General features: G+C 28.3%; 1 protein-coding gene across 2 annotated transcripts in view; it reads right to left on the reverse strand.

The window, feature by feature from the left end:
* LOC100199338 (myb-like protein X) overlaps positions 1 to 27379 on the reverse strand; it is a 59288-nt gene that overhangs the window by 23506 nt on the left and 8403 nt on the right. For both annotated transcript variants that reach the window (XM_065803595.1, XM_065803596.1), the window contains exons 3-8: positions 21122 to 21197; positions 20509 to 20546; positions 12886 to 12998; positions 8935 to 9001; positions 4246 to 4296; positions 3547 to 3606 (exon numbers count right to left, since the gene is read on the reverse strand). In XM_065803595.1, the coding sequence (XP_065659667.1) occupies positions 3547 to 3606; positions 4246 to 4296; positions 8935 to 9001; positions 12886 to 12998; positions 20509 to 20546; positions 21122 to 21197 (405 nt within the window). The remainder of the gene's footprint in view (positions 1 to 3546; positions 3607 to 4245; positions 4297 to 8934; positions 9002 to 12885; positions 12999 to 20508; positions 20547 to 21121; positions 21198 to 27379) is intronic.

Genomic DNA, 27379 nt, shown 5'->3' on the forward strand with positions numbered 1-27379 from the left:
ATGCTAATTTTGCAACGGATTTGATATATGGTTTCTAAGAGAGATCGGAAGTAAGAGTTAATCCTAGAAGATGAAGAGTAGATGAGTCATCAAGTACATTACCGTTCATAAATATAAAAAGATCTAAATTACTGTGATAATGATTGGCTGAAAAAAATTGAATTTTATCTGAATTAAAGTTCACCAGCCACTGTGAGACACATGCTGTAGCAGAAGTGAGATCCTCTTCAAGCTCAAATGCCTCCTCCAAGCAATCAGAGAGTGTTGGCTTCTTATCATGACAAGAATAAATGGTAATATCATCAGAGAACAATGCCACCATAGATGTGAGAATATCTGGAAGATCGTTAATCTAAATTAAAAAGAGTATAGGGTCAAGGATTAAACATAGAGGAACCCCTGAAGTTAGAGAATATGAAGAAGAAAGTTGTCCATCAAGATCAACTTTTATACTACAAATGGAAAGGTAGGATTCGATAATCTTAAAGATGTTCCCTGAAACACCATAAGAAAAAAGCTTACGGAGAAGACCAGCATACCAAACTTTTCAAAAGCTTTCGAAATGTCAAGAGCGATGGCCTTAAACTCTCCACCTTTATCTAATGCACAATAAAACCTATCGGTTATTGCTGTTAGCAAATCAGCTGTAGAACGAGAAGATCGAAATCCATATTGACAACACTGACAAACACTTGTTAAATAGTTTTGAAAGTATAGACAACAGCTCCGGAGAACACTTCTGCATGACTAAAACATATATATTGTCCGAACCACAAGCTGTAGAAGAGTTTAAGCAGGAAATCACTTTAGATACAGAAGCTGGAGTGATATGAATGTCAAGCAATGGATTAACCTGTTTGACGGCTATATCAGGTAGAATGCAACTAGTGGAATCAAGAGATGATATTGATGAAAAGTTTTTAGCAAACAATTCAGCTTTGTCTTTAGGTGAGGTGACAAAGTCTGAACCATACAAGAGAGGTAGAATTACAGATTTGCCCTTATTATTGATACTACTAAAGACTCTTCAGAAGTCACAAGAGTCTATTTTGAGATGAGATACAAGATTTTATGACCTGAGAATAGCGGGCTTTGTCGTTAGACAAAACCTTTTTACAATGGTTTCTAGCAGTAATAAACAGATGTCTGTTTTCTGGAGAATTGTTTTGCTGATAGATATGGAAGTAACAGTTTCGATTGGCAATCGCAGCAGCACAATGTGAGGAAAACCATAGAGGAGAGTGAGGCTTGACCTGGAATTGTTGAGAGGGAATAAAGATTTCAGTTATTTTATGTAAGAAGCACATTTGTCAACAGGAAGATGAAAGATTTTTAACCAAGGACCATCACACGAAAATCACGGAAAGACTCTCAGTCAGCTTTAAGGTAGTTGTAAGAGGTACGATGATAGGGGGATTCAGATGATGAAGAAGAATGAGATAATAGTTTTAGAGAGATCAAACTGTGATCAGAAGCACCTAAGGGTGAATGTGGAGAAACTGAGCAGTGACTAGGATCAGAAACAAGACATAAGTCAAGTAGAGAAAATAAATGATTCGGGTTGTCTGGAACGCGAGTTGGAAAGTTGACTATTTGAGTTAGGGATTGAGAAAGGCAAAATTTGTGGACCTTAATGCCTGCATAGTCACTGACACTAGAGCCGAGCCATTCAGTGTGATGAGGAATAAAGTCACTGACAACAACAATATTGGCTGATGGATAAAGAGAGAGGGCTTGGTCAATATGATCAGAAATAACATCGAAAAGAGATGAAAGAGAAAAGTGATGAAGGAGAGCGACATAGAACAAAGAGAAAGGCGATAGAGTGAAGTGGTGCTAAACGAAAGCACATAAAAGAAGTCTGTGGATTCAAACCTAGTTTCATGACAAATGGGTGAATTCTTATGAATGTAAATGCCCAGGCCAAGCATGTGACTATTGGAGTCTTTACGAACTAAAAGAAGATAACCATCAACATTAAGGTCACAAGATGAGACAGCTGAACTCAAATTAGTCTCACAAAGAGCAAGTAGGTCTGGTGAACTTTGCAAGAGATAAGACTCAACAGAAGAAAAATGACTTCGAAGACCACAAATATTAGTGAATGAAAGGTTTAGAGAACTTGGTGATGACGATGGTTTTTTGTTTAATAGCCCAAACAATTGCCTTATTACTATTAATAAACCCTAAGCCGTAAAAAAAGGGCTCCATATGTGGCCTTGGCAATAACACCAAAAGTATAAACAGAGACACCATCAATGCGCAACATGGCACTGTTTATACTTTGATATTTTTCAGCTGTTAATGGAATCAGTTTCTCTAAGAGCTACCACAGAGTTAGGAAAACTGGACTACCTGCCGGCCTCAGAACCATAAAATTGAGTTTTAGAGCTGTACCCTCATTAGGAGATAATAGAATGAGTTGCCTAGTCTTAAAAACAGAGACACAAGCAAAACTCTTGCATTGAGTCAAGAAGATCCAGCATTCAACATCCTAAACTGGAAACGATGTATTAAAAATTCATCTACGCCAGTCTAATAGATGAATATATAATATAATATTAATTCATATTATTTATTAGAGAATTTTGGCTCTCAAATTTTTTTTAATACTATCTACTGAGACAAACCTAGAAACAATTTTGAACTTCTGCACTATAACTAAACTTTTTTTTGAAAGTTATAGGGCTTGTTTATATATTGGAATATCCAAACTTTTGTTTAATTTTAGTTAACAATAGCTATCAGCAATATAATATTTAATTATTAAGGGCACTGTCTTTTTAAGGGCACTATACCTTACATAAAATAATTATTTTATTTATGAAAAAATAAAACTTTGCATTAACAACAATATTGACTATTATTTCAACAGTATATAAGGGAAATGCACAAAAAAACCATTTTGAGATAATAGACTAAAGATAGACTAACCTACTTTAAATTAAGGACTTTTGAAAAAAGATGCGAACGTAATGACTTAATCCAACTTTACAAAATTGTAAAAAAAATAGATAATTTAACATTGGAATACCCACCTGATTTAATATCTTCAAATACGAGAGGTCACAATAGGAGGTTTCACAGACAATTAACTAAAAATCCAAAGAGATACTATTTCTTAACAAACCGTGCTATTAACATTTGGAATAACTTAGATCAAAACATTGTAGATTCAAAAACACTTAAAGAGTTTAAATCAAAGTTTGACTTATTTTTATACAAATGGGCTGTTAAAGCCTAGATTTCCTAGGCTCTGTACATTGTCATTGTACATGTACACAGTTATTATTAAATAAATAAATATGTAAATAATGTTTTTAAGTTCAAAACTTTAAACATTGAAATAACAAAAAAAAAATATATATATATATATATAACAGCTCATTAACAATTGATTTATTAAATTTGTGTTGTATATCAAACGATAAAGAATTTAAAATACTAAATAGTGGTATTAATAACTCCATACTACCAAAAATGGACTTAGTGCATTTCCCTTGTATACCGACGATTTTATTGTAGGAGCAACCAAATCTAACTTACCTGATCTAAACGCCTGTTTTCTTCTTTTTGCCTAATAAAGTCATCTTTTAGCCGAACTAACTAAAAATTTAAAAACACTACAAGTATTTTTCTATTGTTTAATGAAATCTTTATGTGCTCATGCATTTTATTCTAAAACAAAACTTAAAAAGAAAGAAAATGTGAAGAAAATTTTAATACTTACAAAATTTTGATATATTTTTTAATTTTAAACTTTGATATCTTTTAAAGTGTGTATAGACATAAATTAACAAGTTAACATGTTTACATACAAATAAGTTATTATGTTTAAAAGTAACAACATTTTATACTGTTTTATTTATTTTTACACTGATTTTAAGTATTTTTAAATTAAAAAAAAACAAACTGTTTATTAAAAAATCAAATAAAAACCTCCTTATTTACATAGGTACTACCATTTTATTTAGAGGTGATATATTAGTGGTGGAGGTAACAAATCGAGAAGTGATAGTGGTATGGTAGTTTCTATACAATTAAAAATCTCTATTTTTAGCATGTATTTTGCTATTAACTAACTAAAGTGCAATAAAAAACATAGTTAATAGTGCAATGAAATGATAATTTTCTAAAATTCAAGATTCTAGAATTAAGTTCACCTTTATGATAAAGTAATAAATGTAAAAAGTTATTTAAAATTTACCATACAGTAAAAAGAATATAAATAAAATGTAAAATAACCTTGTCATGTGTTAAACCTGCTGGAACTGATTTCCCATTCTGTAAACGATTCTATTTTGAATAAAAATATTTTAAACAAAAAAAATTACATTTTTCAGTACTATCTTTATTTTTTTGTAAAAAAATGATATGATAGTGGTGCAGTAGCAATTTGATGTTTGGAAACTGCTGGAAGTATTCAACTATTTTTTCCGCACATGAGGTATGGAGTCATGTTGTTTGAAACATGAACCTTGATTGTTAAAGTGATTTTTAAGATGTTTCAAAATTGCAGGTTTGTTAGAAGGTAATAACAATTAAAAAAAAAAAAGTAGCTTTCTCATCTAGAGTAACCCCCATAAGGAGGTAAATTTAATTTAAAATACTATTATTTTATGATTATAATAATAATAATAAATATTATAATAATAATTTAGGTTGCTAGACAAGCCTTAAGAGTAGTTTTTTATAAGGATGAGGGAAAATCAGCAATTTGAAATAGTTGAGTTATTGGATTTTCTTGAAAATTTCAGGGATATCTTCACATCATTTCATAAACAAAATCTGAAAATTTCAGACCATAATTCAAAGCAGTTCAAAAGTTATTGTGATTTGAAGTTACATAAAACTTTTTTTTTATCATCCTCTTTAATATGAACACAACATGTCTCAGGGGTTTGGTATTCCTTTAAGGAAAAAAAATGAGTTTTTAAAATATCTGCCACGCATTTTTTATTTGTTACCCAAAACAAAATCTAGGCTTATTTTAGAATGTTATAAGTTTTTAAGAAAGAAAAACTGTTTTTTTTACAGCAAATACAGTCAAATTTATCTAAAATTCAATATTAGTCTAAAAATCAAAATCATTAGTCTCAAAACCTCACTTGCTTTAAAAAAGATAAAATTTATGCTAACTTTGAGAAGCAAAAGATCGATGTGCCAACGAGCTATTCACTTATAGCCAAATAAATTAAGACATTAATGGCTGATTTTATTTAAATGAAGATATCTTTAATTCAAAAAGACTTTTGAAAGAAAAAACAACAACTGTAAAACAATATCAAAATCTACAAATGAATCTATAATAAAAAATATTAGTTCGTTTTCTACAGCACTTTTTTATCACTTCCATGTCGTCTATGCTAAAAACAATATGCTCCATAAGTCTTTGCTCAGGAACTTTTAATGTCTTATGAATGTTACTCCTGTCTTCAATAAATTCTTGTTTAGGGTATGGCCAATAAAATTTTATAAGAAATCTTTCGGCTTGTTTGTAAATCTTGTATGATTACGTACATCCTGTAACATTATATTGCACTCAAATTTACTTTCGAGCATGATGTAATAAAATTTGAATCTATTGATGTATGCTTGTTTTGGGTGCTTTGGACATTTTTATTTTGATGTTTTCGAAGGTCTGCTTCGGTATCAAAAAACATTAGACATGACAACTCAATGCAGTAGACACCGTGTTAGGACACATGTCTACTGCATGTTAAACGTGTTAGGACACGTATCTTTTTGTTTCTTTTGATTTCTATTTGCTCTAAAAATTTCCCCATCATCAAAAGCTTCTATCTCTGTTACACCAGAAACGAACTCATCAGGGATGCAGAGTCCCAAAAGAACTCCGGCTTTATGTCTCTACTTTTTCCAAGTCTGTAGTGTCCAGAAGCTCTAAACACGTTTGTTGACTTTTGACTGATGCGAAGTCCCAAAAGGACTCCGGCTTTATGTCTCTACTTTTTCCAAGTCTGTAGTGTCCAGAAGCTCTAAACATGTTTGAGTCCAGAAGTCCCAGATTCCTGGCCGCAATTATACCTTAGGACTCTGGACTCAAAAAATGATTGTTCCTCTAACCTTAAAGTCTTAATTTTTTTCCTATTAGTAGTCCATAAACTTATTTATATTTTTAGAGCTCCTGGACACCAAAAACTAGGATAAAGTTATTTTTTTACGACTTTCAAATCCGGAGTCCTTTTTGGGACTCCGCATCCCTAGAACTCATATCCTGAAAACTGAACTGTTTTGCCTTTACCACAATTTAAGTATTGCCATAGCGTTATTTTAAAGTATTATTTTCTGCCAGCTTTAAGTGTCTCAAGTGAGAGGGCCTTAAGTGAAGCTGGACAGGTGGTCCACGAAAAGAAATGCTTGTTGTCTCCAAAAACCACTGAGAAGTTGGTCTTCATCAACGAGAACTCTTTTGTACCAGTTTTAGTAACATTACTCCATGGAAGAGCAAATGGCCGCTAGACCTGCTCCAGACAGAGATCAAAATGCGATGATGACTCAGACTAGGATGATGATGATAATACCACCACATTAAAAATGAAATCTCCAGTATTGTTGAACTGGAAAAGCAAGACAGATAGCACAAAAAAATGAGAATGAAAGACTGGAAGTGGAGAACTAAATATTCTTTACTAGGGAAGCATGCTAGGATTATTTTAGATTAGATAGTTGATAATATATAAATAATTTTTTCACATGTTTAAGGAATTGGATTTTTGAAATCTAGAATGATTATTAAATACATCCAAGGGTTTTAGTATATCTTTTGTATATTCTGTACTTCTGTAATGTTACTGTAATGTATACTTCAAATTTTTATTATAAAAAAATTAGAACTTAGAAGGACAGAGATTGCTAGCGTGTACCAAACCAGTTATCACTTCACTTTACTTTATATCGGTGTCTTTGAACCTGAAAACAAGTAGCTTCTCATAGATTGTCAATTTTTCCAAATCTAAGGGAGTAGGAGTCTAGGAGAATAGAAGGGAAGAGCATAATAGGGATTCTAATTTTCTCAGAGAAAAAGAATGAATAAAATAAGTTCTAAAAAAATAATTAAAAAAAAAACACAACAAAATGAACGCTTTAATAAAACTCTAAATTAAATAAATAAAATTTAAAAAAAAAATGTTTTATATAAATATTAAACAAAAAAAATTATAATAATAACAAAAAGACAAAAAATTTGACTTTAAAAATAAAATAAGTAAAATAAAAAGGGCAAAAAAAAAAAATTCTAAATTAATTAATTATATTAAAAAAACTAAATCTGTAAAACTACCACTACAGCACTACTATTAATGCGATAGTGGTGTAGTGGTAGAGTGCTCGCTTCATAAATCATAAACAAGAAGTTCTGATCATCATCAAAAATATCTAAACAAACATTTTATTTAAGTACTAAATTAAATAAATTTAAATAAAATCTAAGAGTCTAGGAGAATAGAAGGGAAGAGCATAATAGTACTAGTACAGCCACATACAAGTTTGAAAGCCTTTGGAAATTTTAAACAATTTTGAATTTACACAGTTTTTTACGGTTTTGAAAACCGCAAAAATATACTTTATTTGAACTAATGCGATTTTGAAAACCGTCAAATTAAATTTCATACAACTTTTTACGATTTTGAAAACCGCGAAAATATATTTTATTCGAAGTAATACGATTTTGAAAACCATTTAAATGAAAAAAGATTTTGAAAACCATTTAATTAAGTTTTATACAACTTGTATTTCAAAACACGTTCTTACACAACTTTTAGCGATGTTGAAGCTTCAACTTTGACTTTGAAACACATCGACCTTGATTGTTTTATCTCTAGAAGCCTGCATCAAAACCAGGGTTGCAAAAAAACCAAAAACCATGTTTTTTTTGTTTTAAACTCTTTTTTTTTATTAAAAAAAGCCATGTTTACTCAAAATTTTCAATTAAAAAAAGCATTAGTCATTTTACTTTAGTAAATTATACTTTCTATTAACATTATCGCTGTAATTCATCAACTAATACATCATTGTTTAATGTTCTATATTTTTGTTCTATAAAAACTTTGCCGCTTTTTCTACTCCCATCTCCAAAATTCTTTTTTCCAATAATTCTTTTTTCTAAATCTAAGGGATAGAGTAGGAGTCTAGGAGAATAGAAGGAAGAACATAATAGTACTAAAAATAAATAAATAATTCCAGCACTAGAAACTGGTGCGCTTAACAACCTTCAATATCCATGATAATTTTGCAGTCCAAATAGTTGAGAGATTTCCACCATTCTATTGGTGATACATTTTTTAAAACAGATTCACTATACAAATAGCTTTAATTGAAATGGAGCAAATTTGGCTTTCAAATTGAATATTAATGGTACCAAGTTCTTGAACTCTTTATCTCTAAAGGTCATTGCAGCTTTATTTTTAGAAAGATTAAATACAAAATATCTAGGATCTAACGTGTTTGCCAGGAAATGAGCACCACTGACAGTCTAAAGATATATAGTTTCCAATACTATTTTTATCAGTTGATAAAAATGATAACAAGTTTATCAGTTCTTTAATAAATTTAACAGTGCCACTTAATTTTGTTTGATCTCTAAGCAACTTATCTAGAGCAACTCCAATTGGTTTTAATATTTTCAATAAAAAAATTAGTTTGGTTTTAATTGATATTTTTTAGATTGGTTTAAACCATGGTTTAAAATAATTGGTCTAAACCTATCAACCCTGATCAAAACATCTGCATTTTTGGTAATTAAGGTGAAAGACTACCATTGATTAGATTAGAAGACTAGATTGATTTCTAAGTATTTAAGATTTTGAAAACAAAATTTCAATTTTGATTTTAAAACAAAGCAAAATAAAATAATAAGCAAAAAAAAAAGATAAATAAGAAAAAAATTTATATATTAATAATCAAACATATCCATACCTCCAATATCTCAACAAGCTTATTGAGTTCACATTCTCCTTCTTCATCAATTGCATCCTCTAAGCATCTATATACATATATACACATATATACACATATATACATATATATATATACACATATATATACATATATATACATATATACATATTGATACATATATACATATTGATACATATATACATATATATACATATATACATACATATATATATATATATATATATATATATATATATATATATATATATATATATGTATATATATATCACTTATACATATAGTTATTATCAGTTAAAAATATATCTATTAAAACAGTATAAAAAATCATTAAAAATAAACCAAAAAATTTTTGAAGACAATTTTTTCAAAGTTATCTTTACTTTTTTTTTTAATGAGAAAATAAGTGGCGCATGGCCCCTTTATCATTGTCTGCCTTGGAAACAATTTTAACCATTTAACAGTCCGGTGTTTTTTTAAATTACGGTCACTATAAGTCCAGCTTTTTTTTTGAAGAGGTCTTTAAATGTCTTGTATTTTGGAATGATATCAAGTTTTTTTACTAATAAATTAAAAAAGGTTTTTTGCTATTTTTAACACTATCAAACACTGAAAAATGTTTTTATCCAAGTTTAAGAATATATAATCATACTATATAAACACAAAAATTTTAAAATACGTTTAAATAATTTTGATTTTAATAAAATATAAAAATACACTATTATTCACTTTTTGTATAATAATTGGCAAAGCATGGAAACTGCACAAAGTCCTACATCACATTTTACACATTCATATCTTAATTTCTTTTTGAGTTTTGTGTTTGTAACATACCAAATAACTTCTCTGAGCATTAGTCTTTTTTTCAGATGCAACCATTGCTTCATTCTGGAATTCGCCTATAGTTCTTTTTTATTTATAATTTGGGAAGTAAACCAATTAGTCTTATTTACAATAAGATCACAAATTTCATCTGTAAAATAAAGTTAATAATAATAAAGTATGTATGAAGATTCAGAAAGCTCATTCTCTAAGGAATTGTCACCAGAACTTAGAGACTAATGCAGGTATTTCCTTTTCTAAATCTAATTTAAACAATTCTGGTTCTGAATTTTCTTCATCAGAAACATCAGATAAACTACATTCTTCTTCTCAAACCTCACTCTACTCATTGCTTTAATCAAATATATAATTTTCTATCTCCTCATGAGCATATATTATATATGAGTATAATGTTCACTTTTTAGATAATAATTTTTGCACTGAAATAACTTTCTTATCTGCCATATATAAAATTAAAGTAAACATGTGTAATAGTGAATTATTGAAACCAAAGCTGTGTAATTAACGGGTGATGCGGAAGTTATCGGACAAAATAAAAACGTCAACTTATTTATAAATAAAAAAACAAACTACTATTATATTTTTTTTAAATAAAGCATTTATCTTTTATTAAAAACATATTATTTTTTATATGAAAAAACACCACCATCTGCAATTGATCTCAATTTTGCTCTGACGCCTTTCATATGCGACTGTAAAAAGTTTAAATCAATTTCTTGTAGTTTTAGTTTAATGCGATCAATCAAAACTTGCTCTGTTGAAGTTTGCCAATCTCCCTCGTAAACCTTCTGTGCCGAATGTCCCCAAAAATTTTCTATTGGTCGTGCTTGAGGCACATTTGGAGGATTGGATTCTTTATCAACGTAATAGACATATTGGTCCATCCAATTTATAGAATCTTAAGAATAATGAGAACTTGCTAAATCTGGCCAAAATAAATAGTTAAAGTCTCCATGATACTTGTAAATAAATGGAAGAAGTCGTTTTTCTAAACATTCATTAATATAGATTGATGAATTGATCGCTACAGCATTGGAAGTGCGAAACAATGGCTCAGACATACCACAGTCAGATATGGCAATCCACATTAATAATTTTTTTGGAAATTTCTCTTTTCCTATAAAACGAACACTTTCTGGGCATGTCTTTTTGTTGTTTGTGTAGTATCCAGAACTTCCAGGCATGTTGTCCCCTGCAAAACAAAAGTATTTTTCGTCATCGATGATTAGAAGCGATTTTGTGTTATAGAGTTGGTTAACTAGGTTCCTGCTTCTTTTCTTTGCCTTTATTTGTTGTTCTATAGTGTATTTTGGAGTCTTTTCACGTTTTCTATATTTAATATTCATTTTTTTTAACTGACGACCAATTGTCGATTGATTTACACCCAATTTAATACCTATTTTTCTCTGACTGACCCCTTTTCGATTGTTGACAAGTCTCGTTAATTCGGCTTTCTTTTCTCTAGTCCAGGATGTCGGACGATCAGGGTGTTTTCTATCAGAAAATGATTGAACATTTCCAAGTCTTTATAGGTTATCATATATTGTACTTCGAGCAAATCCTTTCTTTTCAAAATGATTTACGATTTATTTTTTTATATGTTAGGTTTATTTACAAAAAACATTTTTAGTCGCTTTCGAAAAGATTCTCATTCAGCTGCATTTAACCTCATTTTAAATAATTGTGTTTCAAATAATAAAGTTTATATTTTATAGAACATTTTTGCCTACGCAAAAAACCACAAAAACTAATTATTATGCTCAAATAATGAAATTAGGATTTGTCCGATAACTTCCGCATCACCCGTTATGTAGTAATAAATTTGGTGACAATTAAACATATAATTACTGATAAACAAGAAGGAAATATAAGATGCATAAAATAGTAATATTACAGCATGTAAATTTGGAAACCACTTTCAGTTTGCGTAATATTATAGCATGGACATTTGGAAACAACTTTAAGTTTGCATAATAATACGGCATGGACTGTTAAAGGGTTAACACATGTTCATCAGGACTACACAAATGATAAAAGTTTCAAGGTTTCAGTTTTTCTGAAAGGTAGGGAAAAGATTCCGCAAGATTCTACTACAAAAAGATGGGGCACATGCCCCAGCTCTCCCCCCTCTTTGGTGTCTTGGGCTCTGGATATAATTTTAACATGCACATTCATCTGCACTACAGAAATGCTGAAAATATCAGAGCTCCAGCTAGTCAGAAAGGTAGTGAAAATCAATTGCACTACAATTCACATACCAAATTGGGGACCATGCCCCATTATCCATATATAGAAATCCATATACTTGCAGATCAAAACCCTTATATTTCCTGAAAGATCAATGAATATAGAATGATGTAATATATATAATTTTGATATCATCAAGGCCACATGAGTTTATTGAGCATTAAAAACAGGTATACAAAACATTGCCTAAATTTATTTAAATTTAAAATTACAGTTACTTAATATTAATTTTTTACATTTCTGATCATTTATTTGGATTCTTCACCCCTGGCCCCTGGAAATAGCCAGATACAAATTTTTAAGTGAATATATCAAATATTTTTAAAGTTATGTGACTTATGAAATCTCAAAGTGAACATTGTGATTCTGAGGAGACAAGAGGGGCCTGGCCAATATCTGCTATAAGTAAAATGGTTATATATCAGGATCTTCTTGGAGCTAGAGGTTAAAATATTCTTATTTCATTTTTTTTTTTTATTACGTATTTTTTTCTTACAAATTCTTATTTTATTACGTACTTTCAATTGTATAAAAAATCAGCAAAATTTAAGATATATGGTGACACTTTTAAAAAATTCTAGCTCAATTGACATGGAATTATCCTATACAAATAAATAAAATATTAATTAAATTTATTTGAACAAATGTCAAGTATGATAAAAGAATTATAAAATAATCTAACAGTTACTTTTTTTATATTTGACAATTAAAAAATGATCAACTTTAAAATAGAGAAGATATTGAAGAATATATAAGAAATCTGTTATGAACATTAAAAAAAAAACCCACATAATAACAAGGATAATTTATGTTCTGTCAAATGTAAGCTATAAATTAGATAAAAGCAATAAAAAAACAAACCTGTATTCATTATCACTTTGAAATTGTGGTTTGTGGTTTGGTGTAAATAGAGTATATAACTCATTTTTTGGTGCACGTTCTTGTAGAAATCTTCCCAGAAAAGTAAAAAATATCTAATAGAAAAAGTATTATATTTAAAGATTCTGATCTTTGAACAGAACACTATAGAGAATAAAAAAATTTAATAAAATAAACAAAAACAATAAAACAAATATAAATTAACTTTTTAATAATTTGAATATAAATAATTTAAAACATTCTGAAAAATAAGTTAAATGTAATGAGTAACATTATAAAATAATATAAATGAAGTATTTGAAATAAAATATTTTAAATAAAACTAAAAATTATTTAACTAATATTATTTAATTTATTTATTTAATCTTTTTTAAACAATGTAAATTTATGTGTGTGTGTATATATATATATATATATATATATATATATATATATATATATATATATATATACATATATATATATATATATATATATATATATATATATATATATATATATATATATATATATATATATATATATACATATACATAGAGTAAAAACAACTTTTCATGGAAGTATAAGTTTCATCCCTATTTGGCAATCATCAGCCATCTACTATATCAAAAACAAACAAAAAACATTAATAAAATTACAAAATACATTAGAGCGACTTCTGACATCTCTATGGAGACAAAACAAGAAAATGTCAAAGAAAAATTATATATAAATCAGCTAATCACCAGTATCATAAAATGAAAGAAGGAATCTTTTTTTTTGTCTACAATTTTGTTATGAAGGTAACCTTAGCCACTCAAGCCTATAGATAATAACCATACTCACTAAAGCGTGCACAAAAAGAAGTTATAAACAAACAATTCACTCAACAAAATGCCAAGAAACGATAGTTACTAAACAATTTGTGTACGAACCGAGACGCGTCTAGCGTCCTCAAAATATATAAAACAGTAGAGTGACAGAGTGAGATATAGTCGGAGAGAATCAGATGTAGTCGGAGAGAATCAGAGACAGTCAGAGAGTGAGTTAGTTAAGTGGAGTTTCACTTTCATGCATCGTGCAAACTCCTAACTTAAGTTTGTTTATACCTACCCAAATGAGAAGGCCTTGAAAAATATCAGGATGGCGGAGGCCTGTGAACAAAGAGCCCTAAAACTCTTGCCCTCCCCTGCCCATACATGAGGGCACTAAAAAGGTCATAACTTTTGTAATTTACAATGTTTTTCTACAAAAATTAAAATCTGTTGATAAATTTAAATTAAGTTTTAGATGCTAAAGTTGAAAATTTTGCTACATATTTCCCTAACGTTTGGGCAGGGAAGGGGGGAGGCAAATGTTTTAGGGCTTTTTGTTCCCAGGCCTCCGCCATCCTAAATTTTTGCAAGGCCACCTCATTCGGCATATAAACAAACTCAAATTTGGAGTTTGCACGTTGTGTGAAGGTGTTCTATCAGGAACATCAAAAAATCCTGAGGGGGCCCATGCACATATGCCACCCCTTATATACTGGCCATGAGTAAGGCCTATTTTTTGAGTCAACAAAAAACAGGTTTTAGCAGGGCCATGGTTTACGGGTCGGAATCCCTCCCAAAAAACGTGTCATTAGCGTCTCAAAATCTTCCAAATTTGACCGCGGTTTTGCTAAATTATAAAGCTTCTTAAATTAGCAAAAGAGCACAAAATTTGCTGTTTCCCTCTCCCCTTCCAATTAAGGGGTATAGGTAGCCTACCTTCGGCATTGGGTTTTAGCCATTGTTTTCAATATTACTGATCTCGCGTAAGACTTGTTTTTTACTTACTAAAGAGGGGTGCCTGAAAAAAACGTTCGCCTTAAGTATAATTTTTTTAAACTTGATTCGTTATTAAAACAAAAAACAAGTTCAGTAGGATTTCTACAGGAATCGAACTTGGGTCTCGACTAAACACACATGTTGTTTACAGACAATTCAAATTTATTAAAATTTAAATTTGCATATATATAAAGATGTTTTTTAGAATGCGCAAACAAAGGGCTTTGAGGTCGTAAAAAGTATCTAAGGTACCCTTCACTATTTTTTTTTTTAAATAAACTTTTTTATTGAGAAAAAAGTTTATTTTAAAAAAAAAGAAAAGGGGGATGGGGTGTTTGAGAAATGTATGTACTTTTTAAGGGGGGGGGGGGACATAAAAGTACGCATGGCAACAGGGGGAGGGTCAAATTTCAAAATTTTTGGCGTACGTACTTTATGGACGACCCCTTAGCACATATTAGCAATTATTTAGTGATAACTTACAAAAAAGTATATATTAGCACATATTAGCGATTATTTAGTGATAACTTACAAAAAAGTATATTTTAGCGCATATTAGCGATTATTTAGTGATAACTTATACTCTTCATCTTGGTTATCATCTAAAGTATTTAAAATTTTATTGTGTTTTTATATTTCTCAGTAACCAACTCTTTCTGTTTTCTTACAGACTCTTTGTTCTTTGATTTTTTATTTTCATTTCTCTTTTTGTTTTGTTTTTTTACAAATTTTTGTGAAATTTTATCTTTACCCAACATTTTCTGAACACGCGCTTCTTTCTGGTCGTTAAAAAAATCTGCATTTGACATGATAAGCGATTATTTAGAAATTAAATTTAGTGATAACTTACAAAAAAGTATATATTAGTACATATTAGCGATTATTTAGTGATAACTTACAAAAAAGTATATATTATTATAATAACACAATTATAAAACTATTTACCAACTTTTAACAATCATAAAACTATTTACAAAACAAAAGCAAGCAAGTTGATTAGCTTTGGGCGCAGATAGGTACGATAGTGCCAAGCTGTTACTCAAGATAATAAATGGAATTATTTTGTTTTGAAGTTTAACCATAACTTGTTATTCATGTTTAAACTTCAAAACAAAATAATTCCAAATAATTTTATAAAAATTTTTATAAAAATTTATGAAATATCATAAATATAAAACAAGACACTTAATAAGTAATTACTAAATTCTACATCACTAAAAAAATCTGACTTCTCAACTACATGTTGACCACACTTGTGTAACTCAGATCATGACAAAAATACGAAAAAATAAAATCTATTGATATCTTTAAAAAAAACTCTAACAAAACTCTGATTAAATTTAAATAATACATACAGTCTTACATTTTTTGTGAAAAGAGAATTTTACTTTTTGATATATCTTTCTTGTTTTAGGTTTAATTTTTGTATAAAAAGTATGTTTTAATTTTGTATAAAAAATATTAACAGATGAATTTAAATCTTCAAAATGTTTTGAATCTTCTTAAATTCAAATCCTTTTTTTAATATTTAAATATATATGTATTGAATTGATATATACATATTCAATAAAAACAAAAAAAAAATTCCAAATCAGCACAAACAATATGTATGTGCCGATTTGTAAATTTTTTTTTAAAGATTTTTTTTTTTTTTTGCAAACTTTATAATTTTTTTAAATCTTTTTAATTTTATTCTTTTTAATAATATTAGAACTTGTAAAATTATACTTTATCAAATTACTATTTCATTCAAAAACTAAATTGTCAGCAAAAAAAAAACTTTTACTTCATACATTAATAAAAAAAAATCAAAATTGAATACTAATCAGATTAGTAAAACAATTATGAAATGTAGTATGACTTGGAACAGATGCAAGAATAGTTTGCTTTTCACATTCCAAAATTTTTTTTCACATTCCAAAATTTTGCCTCCTCAGATTCTTTAGCTTTTTATTCTTCTTCTTTTAACCTGCGTTTTACTGCCAGGTCAACTTTGTAACTTTAGTGAGCTAATTTAATTGATTGTATAATAACTTTGTTATGAGAATATTGAGTATGGATCCAAAGCTCAATTTGGTTTCTTTTACAAACCTCAAAGCCTTAATTGTATACAGATCAAATAAAGTACCATGTAGCTGAAAAATGTGTTTGTTAATTGAAAATTCATTCTCTGGGGCACTATTTGATGAACAGGACGGAAAAACTTTACATAAGACTACTTCCAATTATTTACATAAGTGAAATTTGAGACAACCCCTAGAGATTCATTACTTTCTTTTTTGAAGGATCAAAAAAGATTGCATTTTTTTAAATAGCTGATTCCCAAGGTGATTTCAATTTTTATTAATTTGTAAATGCTTGATAAGACTCAAGACAATTTTGTCTCACCACACGAGATTTCCAGACTTTCTGAAAATAAGGCTTGGCTTTTGTACCAATATCAATTAACTCTACAGGTTTGAAATTTTTTGAGTCAACCACATCAATCATCAGTAACTTATTAGTAGATTTTATGGAATTGCTGCCATTATTATTAACATATAGAAGCTTAGTTTTGATAAACTTGGACATTAGTGCAACAAGAAGTTTTGACATTTCAGAGTAAATCAGGTGAATTCTTTAATTGATTGAAATGTTTTTAAAATATTTCAAAGTCAATTGCTATGAAAGCAATAAAAGAAATATTAGGCAAAGATATTTTATTTTGCAAAATATCTGTAATTCTCTTATGTCTTTCAGTATCTCTAACAGTTGATTTAAAAGCCGTACTTGTTGGAAGAAATTTTATAAATATGTTCACTAAGATTCTTAAGTTGTTCTAAAATCTGAGAACATGTTCTTCTGAGTGTCCCCAATCTTGTTGAAGAATTTATATGAATAAGGTGTGAAATAATTTCTGTTAGATTTTCTATTTGTCAATAGTCTGATCTTCTTGCAGAATGTTTAAAGAAAAAGTTAACATCAATTGCAAACGAGTCAATGTTAAAATCTAAAATATCTGCTCTAAATGCATTATGAACTATATGCAGGGGGCATGTGCCCATTGGTATGTTTGCATCCAAACTTTTCATTTTTAACTTTAAAAGTGTCTTAAACTTAATATTTGCATTAGCAACCCTCGGAATTAGGAAAAATGAGGTCGGCAATAATTTGCCAGCCTCAATCTTTTTAAGGTCGGCATCAGGTTGGTAAAAAAAGTTTGATACAAAGGTCTTACCATAAAACATAGAAACGAGGTCAGCAATTTTTTTGTCGACCTTAAATATTTTAAGGTTGGCAGTTAGGTCGGCAATGCCGAATGCCGATCCAAATTCCGAGGGTTGCATTAGGACCATGCATACCAATATGGAGCATAAACTTTATGTTAAGCTTAACATTCTCTACGAGTCAAGGAGATGTTTAAACTAATTTCCAGCAGTATAATGGTCTACCATGACAGTTCAACAATATGCAATTTTAATGCACTTGTGCTTTTTGACCAATATTATACACAACCATCATACTGTTTATTAACTTGTTAAGTTGCAGATTCGTCAAACTTAAATGTAAAAACAGTATCGTTTAAGCCCTCGAATAACAATGTTTTTAAATATGGAAAGATGCCATATTGAATGATGTATTTAGACTTTGTTTCAACATGCTAATCCCATGACTTCTTACTTGTCCAGCTCCATTTCCACTGACAGAAAAGGTTTTTTAGCATAAATTGCAACTTGCAGAATACTGATCACCAGGACAAACTTGGATCCATGACGAACTTGGATCCAGGACAAACTTGGGTCTAGTTAAACTCAGGCTCCCACAATTTATTATATTTTGTTTTACTCCTAGATATATTATAAATATAAATAAACAGTTAAACTATAATTTAACAAAGTAATCTAAAAAATTTTTACAACTTTTTCTATTTTATAGACTGACCTAAAAACAACAATAAATTTGATAATTATTTCAATATTTATAGAGGTTAAATATAGATAGATTTTTAAATACACACATTTCTTTGTACGCACATAAATAACATTACTATAATTCTATTATTGTATGAAATAAACATTTATTTAAAAAAATCTTTTAAAATTTTAGATCAATTTAGGACATAACCCCATAAATTATGACATTTTATGACAAAAAAGTAAAATTTTGAAAATTTGGGACATTTTGGGATTTTGAGACAGACTGGCAAACTTAATATTGTTACTGTTTACATACTCAGTTATGAGATAAGGGGGGAAATATGGACTAATATTATTCTCTTAAATTTTTGACTCAAAATTATGAAAATTGAAAAGTTTTAGATTTCAAAATTTTTCAAAAATTAAAAACTATTTTCAATATAAGTGATAGAAAAAAAAAAGTAGCAAATGAACTGAATGTCAAAATAGTTAAAATATTAAATTTATCCAAAATACAAAAATTAAAAACAAAATTGTTTAATTTTATTTAATAACAATTTTGTGTAATAATTTTCAAAGTTGTAATATTATATAATGCTTAAAATTTTAGACAAAATTTTAGACAAAATTCAATGCATTTTATTGTACATGATCTAATATCTTAAATAGTTTAATATCTTTAGTATCACATAAGTTTTTTTTGTTCAAAGGGAACTCAGAAAATGGATGAGCCAATTTTGAAATATACACTTAAAATATACAAGACTAACAAACTATTTACAGTGTTTTTGAGTGTGCCACTGATAATCAATGCCCTTTACATAAAAAGGAAAGTTGTTGAATATAAAAAAAAAAATGAGCAAAAAGAAAAAAAAAAGACGAACCAGTTGAACAAACGTTTCTCAACCATCGTTAAGGTTATTCTCAGTGTCTAGCGGCTCAAAAAATTAATTGTAATCTGTCGCATATTACTTACTTAAAAAAAGTCTTCAATACTATAGTATATAAATTTGATACTATATATATATATATATATATATATATATATATATATATATATATATATATATATATATATATATACGTTTCAGCTACTCCAGCATGTGTCAAATTCCAAATAAAAAAGAAATTTGAAAAAAAGTTGCTTGTTCCCATGATTATATCACTCAAAGGTATGTTAAAAAGATTCATGATGAAAAGAGGCTTGGCCATTAAAAATGAAAGGTACATATAAATTCTCTGTACACGCCTAGTACCTAATGTACTTTTCATTAATCAGCATCACAAAAATGGTGATTACTTATTTTGGACTGATCTTGCTAGTTTACATAATGTAAATGATGTCATCAACGTGAATTTGCAAAACATCAATTATGTTCCAAAATTTAAAAATCATTCTATTATACCAGAAGTTCGGCCTATCAAGGACCTTAGGGCAATTCTAAAGCACTAAACTCAACTCAAGAGGTCGCATTAAATACTGTTTCAAAAAAAATTCTGATATGGAAAAACACTACACAAGGAAAGAAAACTTCAGTTTACTTATGCAAAATACCTTTTAATAATGTTATTGAAAAACAATAAATATATTTATAAAGCCTATAATTTTCTCAAAATATTTTTTATTTGCTCCAAATAGCTTTTTATTTGAACCATATGGACAAAATGATTTTTTGTCTGAAATTTTAGGCATCCTATGTTGATTAGGTGAAAAGAATTTTTTTTAAGTACTGTTTTTTATTACACCTTTATTATCAACTATATTACATAACTATAAAATATATATAATTAAATGTATATAACTATATAAAATATATAACTATATAAAGTATATAACTATGTAATAAATCTATATGTAAATCAAAAAGTATTTTATGAAAAAAGGTTTGTAAAATAATGGAATTTGAAATAAAATATACCTCATCACTATCACTATTTTGATCTACACCATTCTCATCTGAAATAATTACAAAATAAAAAATTAATTAAAAAAAAAATTATTTTTGAAAAGTAAAGTAACATAAAAATATATAAGATATAATATATCTTATATATTTTTAAGTTTTTTAATTAGATATATAAAAATATATCTAATTAAAAATATATAGGAGCATTCTGATTTAAAAAGATAAAAAAAAACATTGTTTAAACCTTTGACCATGAAAACTTATTGTACTAGCTCTATTACTTTTATAAAGAAGTTTTCTATATTTTGTGTGAACTTATTATTTCATAAAAAGAAATACTAATTATATAAGGCTCTAGCAACAAGGTTAATAATAATTTTTTATGGTTAAAAAACGAAACAAAAAAAAAAAAAATGTTTCATAAATGTCTAGCTTTAATCTTTGATCATAAATTAAAAATTATTAAAAAACAATTCAAATGCTCAATGGTATAATAGAATTAACTTTAGCTGGGATCTGTTGTTTAATCAACCCAACTAATCAATTCTTGTATTTATTATCGGTAGCTACAAATTTTGGTTTACTAATTTAAAATATTTGTGAAATTAAAAAGAAGTTTGCTTACCGGCCATAATTTTTCTGTAAGCTCTACAAATTTCTTGAAATTTCATGCGACACTGTTGATTTGTTTCGCCTTTGCCCTGAAATTATAATTCCAAGATATGGTATTATCCTTTTAAATAAAAGTAAAAACTATCATTTTTTATTATGTTATCTAAACACGCATATATATTTATATATAAATGTACATATATTATATATGGGGTAGATAACTGATAGGTTTTAATGTGCATTAGATAGATGTGGAGAGGTTAAGGCTATCGGTTTCGATATTTTTAAAGCCTTTGATAAAGTTTAGTGTTCTGGTCTTCTCGCTCTTCTTAGGGTGTATCAGGAAACATCTTTAAGATCCTTCCTTACCAATCGCAGTGTAAAAGTTATCCTCGATGGACAGCACTTTTCTTCATTTCCTGCAACTTCAGGGGTTCCATAAAGTTCTATCATTGGCCCAAAACTTTTTTTAATTTTCATTAACGATCTCCCTGAAATTCTCACATCTAAGATGCTTGGAAGAAGCATTTGGGCTTGAAAAGTATCTCACTTCACCTGCAGCATGTGGCTCTTTGTGGCTGGTGAGCTTTAATTCTGACAAAAAAAAATTTTCAGCTAATCGTAATCGCAACAATCTAGATCTTCTTTTATTTATGAGTGGTAATGAACATGATGAGTCATCTACCCTTCATCTACTAGAATAAACTCTTACTTCCGATTATTCTTGGAAACCATAAATCAAATCCATTGCAAAATTAGCATCTCCTAAGGTTGCATATCTTTTATTTGCTCGCCATTTTCTTACTTGGGATTCTTTACCTCTGTAAATTTCTGGAGCAGATATTTAAATCATGCCCTTTCTCTTTTAGACAAGGCACAAAAATGCATTGTAAACCTGCTCTTGCAGTCAACCTTCAATCGTTGTCACATCGTAATAATTGTGCTTCTCTTTCTCTTTTCTATAAATACTATACTATGGCGCTGCTCTATAGAGCTAGAGTCTCTAGAGCTATCTTCTAAAATTCATTTTAGTGTTACTTGTCATTCAAGTCTCATCCTTTACTGTGACTGTTTCTAAGTGCTCCAAAAAATCTTATTTGTCTAGTTTTTTTCCTCGAACATCAGTACTTTTGTATTTGTATTTTGTATTTTTGTACTTCCTTCATCTTGTTTTCCTGATTCATATAATTTGCAATCTTTTAAGTTGTCTGTCAATCGTTATCTTGCTCTATAAACTTTGTCTTTTCTCTTCCAGTAATTTCCAACTCTAATAGTGGTTGCTTGCAACCTTATTGAAAGTGAAGATGTTTAAATATATATATATATATACACACACACACACACACACACACACACACACACACACACACACACACACACACACACACAGCATGAAAAATAAGAAATCAAAGGTGAGAATAAAAAAATTACAAAAGTTAATGCTTGAAAATTAATGAATTTGTATTATCTTAAAAATAATGATTTTAATTAAAATCAATGCTTTTTTTAAAAGTGTAAACGGGTAATTGATAATTTTTAATTTATTTAAAAGTATTTCATTTCATTGCAATAACTTCGCAAATGGTGGAAAAAGCTATGAGAAAAATAATTGAAAAGCATTAATACATAAAAATCATTAAAGCACATTTTCTTGCTTGTGTTATTGTTAGAATCTTTTAATTTGAGCAGTTGTGGCGCAGTGGTAGTGCACTTGCCTCAGAAACAAAGGATCCGTGGTTTAAACCCCACATCTAGGCAAGTTTTGTGACATTGGTTAGGAAGGAGGCGTGAACTTCATATTAAATGCTCATCCATGGTGCTCTGTGATAAGACCATAAGGACTACTTAGGGCACCTAAATCAAAATTAAAAAAAAACAAAATTTGGTAGGCAAAAAATTAATAGCGATATTGTAAATAGATTAGAATCCCAGCAACAAAGCATTTTAACTTTTACTTTTATGAGAACTAGTTAGCTGTTACTTCTATGAAAACTATAGTAATCTTGTAAAAAATTATTACTTCATCGTGTGACAGTGATATAGAACTATCTTAGACTGGGTAAATATCAATTAATGATTTTTGTATAGATATTCATATTTGTATAATCATTCATACATTAACAGAAGGCTGCTCCACCTTGTCTTGGAGTCATATGAAAGACAGTTGTTTTCCAAACACAACCTTAATATATTATTGTAAGATGTTATTTTTGGTAGGTGAATGTCTAAATATTGTTATCACTCTGTATATATTTTTTAAATGCCCGCAATACTTCATTAAGTTCAATTTGAGGTATTCCAGTAAATCTTCCTCCATCTCCTCATTCATGGACAAATCACTGTCAGAAAATCTTTATTAAATTTCTATATTAATTTTCTTTTTATTAAGAGCATTAATTACAGCAAGTTGTATGCTGTGGGCAAAACAAAATTGTCAATTAGCAACCAGCAACCTTTTAATTTTTTTCATAACACTAGCTACATCTGTAATTACACCCGCAATGCCATCGTGTAAATTAAAACTATGATTTTTAAGTGTTTTTTTCTAATAGTTCAATGCACTTTTCTGCTGGCATGGAATTTGTTATTCTGATGTGCTTTTTTATTAAGATTATATCTAGTGTGCTTTCTTTATTCAAGCCTATAAACAATAGGTTGGGCTGGACTTTCAACCTTCACACGCATTGACAACATGTGTATCATGTGAAGACGTTTTGTTGAACTAATACCAATTTTTAAAATCTTCTTACAGTTTGGCAATTTACACATGATACACATGTTGCTATCTGACCTTTCTCATCTAGTTGAAAACATTTCTAAACAGCTGAATTATTTTTAATTGTAAAATCCACATTCATTATGCTTATTTGATTTTTAAATTTTATAATTATTTAAAATATACAATTGAAAAATATTAAATTTACCAAAATAATGACTTTTATTTATGTAAAATTTTAAAACAATTAAAAACAATAACAACTAAAAAATAACTCCAAAAGTAATAACTCTTTGTAAGTCTTTTGCTTGAATAATAATTTAATAAAAACTTGTTATCTGTAATTTTTCTACATAGCAATTTTCGTACTTATTTGTCACTCATTTAACTTATTTCTTCGCAAGTTTAATAAATGTTAAAGAGTAATAAAACAAACCAGTAATAATTCAACTAATAATTAAAATAACTTATTCAGCTGAGGACTTTTGAGAAATTTAACTCCCACGAAAAGTTTTTAATTAAATAACTTTACAAATAACATGAATTCATATTATATAATGAATTTTATAATATAAATATAAACCATATTACATAATGATAAAAGTATTGTGAATATGTTAAAACAATATTTTTCATTATTTCTATAAACCGTGGTAACCTTATAATTAAAGAAGATGGTGATTACACTTTTGAATTGCTAATCATCATGAAATCTTGTGGAGATTTGCTAGGACTTTAACTATATCAAAATCAAACCTTTTTGAGAACTTTTTTACAGCACAACTGAAAACGTACAATTATTTGTTATCATCTGTAATGTTATACTAAATAAAAACTATTTTGTTGTTATGCATACTTTGTTGATATTTTTATTTTTTCATTATTCTTTATTTTGTTTGACCTTACAGGAAAGGCAAAGATTTCAGGAGTAGAAAAAAAAGATTTCAGGAGTAGAAAAAAGCAAGGGAATTTGGGATTGCAATCGCTAATATATATATGCACACTTCAGCACATTCAATACTACACCATTTAAATAAGTTTTTTTACAAGCATAAAAACCAACTATCAATGGAAAAATTAGAGAAAAAAACTTTTTAATTGTCTTTTTAGTCAAAGCTTGTCTTCTCCATTTTACTATGGTTATCAGAGTTTTTATAACATACGCCACAATCTACAGACTTGTAATTTATTTCATGCACATTTAATTGATTTTTAATATAATTTCAGTATAGATTGTCATTAAAAAAAATTTTTTTAAGATATCAAAGCATTTTTTGTTCAGCAATTGGCAAATCATATTTATTTATATAATTTTTTATTAAACCACAAAAAATATTTGTAATACAGTCATAAAATAATTGATTTTATACGCACAACTATTTAACAATCATAACTATAATATATTATTATAGTTTGGCTATTGAATACATAAAAATAAACACATTATGATTTGGAGCAAAAAAAGTTCATGCTGACACAAAAAAAGATGAGATGAAAGTACAAACCTTTTGAGTCAAAACACTGAAAAAGAAGTGGGGGTAGAAGTGGTGTCAAAGACTGGAAGATATTTATTATGTTTTCTAGTATTTAACTAAGAAATAAAAATAAAAAAATTTACCATAATTACATTATCGTATAATAAAGATTCTGAGCAAAATTTAGTATTTTAAGTGATTTGTGCCAGTGATTTGTGTTTAAAATTAACACTTCTGTAAGTTTTTGAATTATATTCCAGTACTTGACAACACCACATTCTACTGTTCGACTGAAAAAAATGTTTAAACTTGTTAGGGTTTTCAGAGAGTTAATTTTAAAAAAATATTGCTTCCATGAATGTTATGATTGATACATAACAATTCCCTTTAGACAACTATTATTGTTTTGTAAAGTTCTATTTGCGCAATCATTAAAGATTGCAACACATTAGTTCCTTCGGAGATTAATTCAAAACCTTGGAGTTCTCAAACGAATATCCAAATGTTTTTATTGTTATTTAATGTGTTTACAATCTTCTAAATCTAAAAAAATTTAAAGTAATATGAAGTTAAAATGTCTCCTAAAATAACCAGCTGCTCAAAAATGGCATTAAGATCCCCTCAAAAAAGGATCCCCATAAATTGAGGAAATATTGGCAATCCAATTAAGGACGTTAAGAGGTAAATTTGGCATTTTTAATGTCCTCTTAGTTTATTAATTTTATAACCACTTTTTACTGTACGCAAGTAGATCCTATTGAAAAGCTCAATGCTAAGTCTCAAACTCTATCTGATAAATCTTGCACTAATCTTAAAGAACCACTGGGAGCAGGCACAACTATAAAGTTGTAAGTTATTTTTATTCATTTAACTTTCAATTTATTATTCAAGCTTTTTTTTTAAAATCAATAGCCATACAAACATTTAATTCATTTATATTTTTACATATCTTTTACAGATGTTCATATGAATGCAATGACTCGGTCATTGAATGTTTTCATTCAGAATTATTGCGTTTACTCACTAGGAAAAAATGGTTTAATTATTTACAAAGAAGAAATGCAGATAATCATTGACCCCTGTAGAGGGAAGAAGCCGTAGAGGAATAAAGCTATGTAGAAGGTAATATTTATATTTCCTTTAAATTCTATTGAAACAGCATAGCCTATATTAAGTTGCATATATTGTGTTAAAGTTTGCCCTTACACTCCATTTTAATATTGCTTTCTTGCATTTTCTTTTTTTTTATTTAGGCACAATCAAGGAAACTTTCTAACCTTCTCCTGCCCTAACTCCATCAACATTGCTATCTAAATAAATAGTTATAAGCTAAACCTTACTGCAACACCTGAAATAGTTTCCATGTTAGGGGATATCCATTAGGGTGGAGTGAATTTTAGTTTTTTTTACAATTTGTTTAGCCTGGGTGTGCAAAAGTTGTCTATTAATTTCAGAAACACTCTGTAAAAATATCAATGCTCTAGGAAATTATCTTGAGGTACCTCAAGACCTTTAAAATTTTAATGGGTCCCTAATAATATGTAAAAAAAATTTTTTCAAAAGTCTGTCATGTTGGGTCTCAAAAGAAGCAAAATTTTATAAAAATTTCAAAAATAACAATTATTTTATAAAAAAATTATTATTTAAGATTTCTTTGAAATTATAATTAAAAAAAATAAACTTTTTTCATTTTTAGTTTAAAAGGTCATTTTTTCTGCAATAAACTATAAAATAACAATTTTTCACCCAGGCTAAATGAATTGTAAAAAAAACTAAAATTCACTCCACCCTAAATCCATGTTAGGAAAAAAAAAAAAAGAAACCATTGCTGCCAAAGAAATTAACAAACAATAGACAACTGCAGAAAAAAAGAAAAACATCTATGTCTGGTGTTTAAAAAAAGTTTAGCTATGATGCTAAGAAAACCACAAAAATAAAGCAAAATTTTTTTTCCTATTTTAGTTTAAATTGTAAGTCTTTATCTTACGCTGTAAACTATGAAAAACAGACTTTTATATGTTTTCTTCAAAGTATGTTTTTTATCGTTTATGTTTGTAAACTATAAAAAACACACTTTATT

The sequence above is a fragment of the Hydra vulgaris genome, chromosome 08, assembly GCF_038396675.1.
Source record: "Hydra vulgaris chromosome 08, alternate assembly HydraT2T_AEP".
NCBI classification, from domain to species: Eukaryota; Metazoa; Cnidaria; class Hydrozoa; order Anthoathecata; family Hydridae; genus Hydra; species Hydra vulgaris.